General features: G+C 53.5%; 1 protein-coding gene across 1 annotated transcript in view; it reads left to right on the top strand.

Annotated features, from left to right (window-relative positions):
• Window positions 1–217: 217 nt before the first annotated feature.
• LOC123363101 overlaps window positions 218–6,000 on the top strand; it is a 42,657-nt gene continuing 36,874 nt past the window's right edge. The window contains exons 1-4 of the mRNA XM_045003860.1: window positions 218–363; window positions 1,457–1,505; window positions 1,751–1,805; window positions 2,631–2,732. Of these exons, the coding sequence (XP_044859795.1) occupies window positions 295–363; window positions 1,457–1,505; window positions 1,751–1,805; window positions 2,631–2,732 (275 nt within the window). The 5' untranslated portion in view covers window positions 218–294. The remainder of the gene's footprint in view (window positions 364–1,456; window positions 1,506–1,750; window positions 1,806–2,630; window positions 2,733–6,000) is intronic.

The raw sequence follows: 6,000 nt of genomic DNA, 5'->3' as shown, positions 1-6,000 counted from the left end.
GAGCTCGGAAAAGACCCAGGGTTTTCCTGGGAAACCTGATGCCCTCTCTCCTGCCTTATTCTGAGCTCAGCCCACTTGGGCGGTTGCCCCATCCCATCTCCTGATCTAAGGACAGCATTGACACCTCACAGACTAGAGGGAGATTGCAGGAGGGCAGCCCCATTGTGACCTAGAGATGACATCAGCGCCTGCCTGATGCCAGAGCAGCAACCTGCCCTCAGGTGTAGCCTGGGTACTTGGTGCTGCTTTGAGAGTGTCTGTGTTGAGAGTGTCTTAGTGCCTGAGCCCAAGGAAATGAGTTCACTCCTCCTCTATCTGCTCTTTGCTGTCTTTTATGCTGTGCTGAGGCTCGCCAGATCTGAGGTAAGTGAGACTCCTAGAGAGATGGAAAGGCTGGATTGATGCCAGCTGAATGCAGAAACCAAACATAAGTAGTTTTCAATCAGCAGGCTCGGATCATCTCCACCCAAGAGTCCTCAAAGAGCTGTCTCAGGAGGTTATTGGCCCACTGACATCAATTTTTGAACAAATTTAGGATTCCTGAGGGAATTCCAGAAGGCTGGAAGTGTGCTAAAGTTTTGTCAACATTCAAAAAGCTACGGGAGGTTGGCCTGGCTTCTTATAGGCCAGTTAGCCTGAAATAATGGACAAACTGATATGGGAATCAATCAATAAAGAATTAAAGGACGGGAATATGTTTAAAGCAGGTTAACAATGTTTTATGGAAATTGGGCCATGTCAAACATAGATGTGACAAACTTAGACTTGTGTAAGGTGTTGTTTTTCATAGATTCCAAGGCAAGATGGGCCCATTGGGATCTTCTAGTCTGACCCTCCTGTCTAACGCAAGCCAAAGAACTTCCACACAATAATGCCTAGTGCATACCTTTTATTAAAATGTCCAATCTTGATTTTAAAAATTGCCAGTGATGGAGAATCAATCCACCATGACCTTGGTCAATTGTTCCAACGGTTAATTCCTCTCACTGTTAAAAATGGACACCTTCTTTCCAGTCTGAATTTGTCTAGTTTCAACTTCCAGAGGTCGAATTTCTCCCCCAAGGTCTGAATTCCATGCCTGGTATCTGGGGTTAGTTGCATACCCTGCAATCCTAAAACCTGCAGAGTTTTGTCATCTCTGCAGGAGAGAGAACTTTGCAGGCTCTCTCCTTCAATGCTTATAAACTCTGCAGGCTCCTGGTACCAGCAATCCCTGTTTCTCCAACCCCTGGATTGTTCCAGTGACCCCTGTTATGGGTTGTGCTCTGTGCCCTATATTGTCTGCATCACAGGAAAGCACAATGCCTACCCAGGAGGCCTCATAGTGCAATACTCTTCCACAAAGAAAAACTCCCCTCTGGCCCCACATGGCAATCACCTCTGGCTCATTGTTCTCCCGGATTTATTGAGGAGTTCTCTTCTCTTCTAACCCTGCTGCTTTCTCTGTGTGTGGCAGGCTTCTCCGAGGAAGAGGAGACACAAAAAGAAAAAGCAGAAACCAAAAGGTAAGCAGCCCCTGACCCCACAGCTGCAGTGGCAGAGCCCGGCCCCATGGAAAGCAGAGAAATAGGGTCTATTCCCCCACCTGCCTCCCCTCTTCCTGCGAAGGCGCAGTCGTGCCCAGAGTCGTGCAGAGGCACTGGCTGGGGCTCCGTTCACAGGCTGCCTCTGAAATCTGGGGCAATAGGGTGCTAGGAAGCAGAGGGTGACCAAGCAGCTCAATGTCTCCTTTATGTCTCACTTCTGGCAGCTTTTGGGTGCTGTGAGGAAGAGCTGGTGGAGGCTGGTGCATCCCTAGGGACATGGTAAGCAATGCCCCCCTCCATGAACCTGCAGTGGGTCAGTCCTCTCCTTTAGCGCCATGCAATTCATCCCCCCCCAGGGGCAGTAACCCGAGTAATCCCTCCCCTGCCCCGACCTAGGTACCACGCAAGCAACTCTTCTCCTTTAGACTCCTGCAATTCATTCCCACCCTGCAGAAGTTCCCGTCTCTAATCCACCCCCACGCCTCGTACAGTGGGTCATTCCCTTCCTCGAGCATCATACGGTTCATTTAACCTGGGGCAGTGGTGGTGGGGGGGTAGATTGTGTCGACTGGACTGGACTGGACCATCCTCCCCTCCCAAGAGGGGGAGAAATGTTTTTTGGGAGCAGCCCCGTGCAGGCGAGGTGGAGAGATCAGCAGGAAGGCTGGGCTTTCTGGTACAGTGAGTAGGGTGAAAGGGATCCAGCAGCACTTGTGTAACGGCCCCTTCTCCAGTCCCCCAGCAGCAGTTCCCAGCAGGATTTGAATCCTGGACCTTCAGCTCTGCAGCATAAAGCACCCCTTAGAGCTGAAGAGGTAGCTGTATTAGTTGGCAGCTATAGTAGGCTGTTATCCTATATGTTGATTAGCTTCTGTGGGCGGGACATGACACACACGCTGCCAGTAGGATACACTCTCACCTCCTCAGCACTAGACAGGGCTCACCTAACAATCCAGCTAACCCCAAACCAGGCCCGGGTATTGGAGGGGAGGAGGCTGCCTCAGTGGAGAAGGGGACAGGGAGCCTTTCGGTGGCGCCCCTCTTGGTAAAAGAGGGCCTGAGGGCAGGGCCTGCACTCAGCTGTCTGCTCTCTCTGTTCCACAGCTGCCCTGTGCACCTGGAGAAGCACCGCTTGGCTCAGCGCCTCAGGCTGGTTGACAGGAGGCTACAGGACGTGGCCAGACACCTGGAGGAAGTTCTGATGCCGTAAGGCAACTGACCAGGGGGCACCAGACTGGGGGCTGGGTGGGAGGGGAGAGTGAATGTAGAGAGGAGGGAGCGGGAAAAACCAGACACTCCAGGATCCTAAAATAACAGGGAAAAAGCCACTACGAGGCTTTAGCTTCCAAGGTGAGAGACCAGTGAAAGTGAGGTGGCATGGACCGGCGGGGCAGTGAACAGGAAAACTGTCTGGGTCACTGTGGGAGTGACAGTGATCACATGCGACAATTGGAAGGGGAATTGACACCGAGAGCTAATCCCATCCCCAGAGTAGGCACCAGACAAGCAGTGAGTGGGACACCACGTGATACACCCCAAACACGAGTCATCAGCCAGGACTTTCAGGACCATAGCACAGACCTCCACCACCGGAGAAACTCCATTAACTGGGAGCAATAGTAAGTTGTTAGCCTCTAGGGTATCAGCCATTAGAACAGGACAGTTTTCCAGTGGGTTAGAATGTAAGAACATAAGAACAGCCAGACTGGGTCAGACCAAAGGTTCATCTAGCCCAGTATCCTGTCTTCCAAAACTGGCCAATGCCAGTGCAGCAGAGGGAATGGCCAGAACAGGGAATCATCAAATGATCCATCCCCTGTCGCCCATTCCCAGCTGCAGACAAAGAGAGACTAGGGACACCATCCCTGCCCACCTTAGCTAATAGCCATTGATGAATTGATCTAATTCCTTTTATAGTTTATAGTCTTGGCCTTCTCAACATCCTCTGGCAAGGGTTACACACACATGCTCACATCTTCCTCCCCCAAACCAATTGTTGTTAGCTAATCTTTCTATTAAAATAGCAGTAGATCCCTGATCATGCTCAAGGCCCCATTGTGCTAGGTGCTGCACATGTGCGTGTGACGAAGGGGTTATCGTTCTAGATAAAATGAGTGCCAGCTCCCCCTCTCAGTCCTGCGTTACCCAGCTGATGTCCTTGTGTCAGGGTGTGGTGTGCAATGCATGCCTAGGCACTGCCCCATTGCACTACTGTGGGAAGGCTGTGCCCAAGCCCTGCCTTTGCTCAGCAGGGCCGTGTCCCATCTGTCCCTGTCTGCTCTCTCCCACAGGCCGAGTGTGTCGACATCTGGGATGAGCCAGTTCTACTCCTCTAGGGAATCCACCACCTCTCCCCTCTGGAGTCCCAGCTCCTTTTCCCTGAGAGAAGCCTCCGTGACTTGGTCAGAGCCCCTCTGCCACACAAGGGAGACCATGACTGTCGCGAGCTGGGAAGGATCCACTCATCCCATCCAAGCCCAGCCTCTCCCCAGGCCTCCTGCCCACAGCTGACGAGACCGGCGAGAGCAGAACATAAGTCTGGACCAGATGTCAGCCCATGGCTCAGACTTCAACATCCGACAGAAGCATCTGCAGAGCCAGCTGGGGGCACCACAAACCCCCATCCCGGGGGAGCCATTGCTGGGTGAGCAGGACACCAAGCAGCAATGGGAATTCAACACAGATCGGCCCAAATGTGGATTTCCAGCAAAGGTCCCAAAGCCCCTGAGATGCGACACCAGGCCTCAGCATGCACAGGAGATCCAGGAGCCAAGTGTCTGCCCCTGGGGAGCCCTTCCCCAAAAGGCCCACAGGATCATGGCATCCCCTGATGCCATCCTGGCCAGGCTTGTGCCCACGCCGGGGGTCAAGCTGCAGGATCACGTGGCTCAGAAATGCTCGGAGATCCAAACGAAGGCTTTTCCTAAGGTCGTGAGAGAGTCACACAGAGATGCTCCCCTCCGGAGAGAGACTGCCCTGCCTGGGCCACTCCGCCCCCCTAGGGAGCCAGGCAAGCACAGGACAGCGGCATTCCCAACGATGGGACAACAGCCTGCCCACCCCGTCGAACTCCACATAAGGCGTGAGCATCTCATCATGCAGAGGGGGCTGCTCACCCTGGATCCAGAGCCCCCGGCAAAGCTGCCTCACGCCGGCCAAGCCAGGGGAGCCAGTGTGGAGTTCAGTGAGATGGAGACCGATTTCCTGCAGACAGGGAGGCAAAGCACAAGCTCCTCTTCTTCCACACGTCCTCCAACGCCAGTGGAAGATACCACCATGGAGATGGGCAGGAATGATAGCGCGGCAGGAAACCAGACTAACGCAGATCGCTGCACTCTGCCAGCAGGGATGGATCTGACATCGCCGCCTCCAGGAACCACAATAGCAGAGAAGACACTCGAAGCGACACTCCAGATTGATAGGAGCGAGTTGAGAAAGCCCCTTACCAGTGTGTGTGACAGCAAAGGGACTGAAGAGAAGCTGGAGCTGCACTTGGAGAGGAAGGTTACCTTGGGAGAAGGCTCCTGCCTGGGGCCAGGGGCACAGGCAGGTGAGAGCAGGGGAGATCTTCCCAGGACCCAATGGCACCAGGTTGCCCCAGAGGCCCCAGGCTCTGAGCAGCTAACAAGATCCACCTTTGACTCTCTCATTGCTGGGCAGGCTGCACACGACCTGCAGATCAAGCACCTGACGGGAATGTTGAGCAGCTCCCGCCCCTTGGCGGGCCAGGTCTCTGTTTGCCAGCAGTGCTGCAAGGCACATCCAGGAAAGATGAAGGGTAAGAAAACTCTGAAGGAGACATCTGCTGAGCTGCATGGTCTTCAAGACATAATGGATTCACATGGGTTCGATGGCACTGTGAATTCAAAGCTCTCCAGGGACCAGCCGCCAATCAAGATATGCAAGAAGTGCAGTAAGCTTCGACGGAAGAGACCAGCTGGCTCTGCAGGTGCTGACTTGCCCAGAAGATCCCATGGAATTCCACAGCAATGGACTCCAGGAGACTCCTCAGCATCATCCAACCACATGATGCCAGCGGTGGTGTGGCTCCTTCAAGCAGACAAGAGCAAGACGCAGGATGGAATGAGGAAAACGGCTCCCACCAGGCAACCAAAGATGCTGTCCATTGCTACGAGTACAACAGGGCTTTCGCAAGCTGGGGAGAAAGCAACTGGGAGTCCTGACGGTTCTCCCCCAAAGTCACCAAAGGCCTCCAGAGCTAGGACACGATCTCCTTCAAGGAGCAAAGTTCTCCAAAAGATGTTAATGTGCCTGAAGCAAACCTTCAGCAAGCTGCAACACAAAGTGAAGTCCCGAATGTCCAAGGACTCTTGTTCCAGAACACCCGACACTAAATTTAGAAAGCCACCCTTTTGGAAGGCAAGGGCCTCCAAGGGTGTCCGGTTTCCATCCTACTGAATCCCACCCTGCCAGCATGCCCACTAACAGAAGGGGCCCACAAATTCCAACATCT

Source organism: Mauremys mutica, chromosome 1 (assembly GCF_020497125.1).
Source record: "Mauremys mutica isolate MM-2020 ecotype Southern chromosome 1, ASM2049712v1, whole genome shotgun sequence".
Classification (NCBI taxonomy): Eukaryota; Metazoa; Chordata; order Testudines; family Geoemydidae; genus Mauremys; species Mauremys mutica.
The sequence above is the reverse complement of the archived record's forward strand: the minus strand, read 5'-3'. Positions and strand labels throughout refer to the sequence as shown.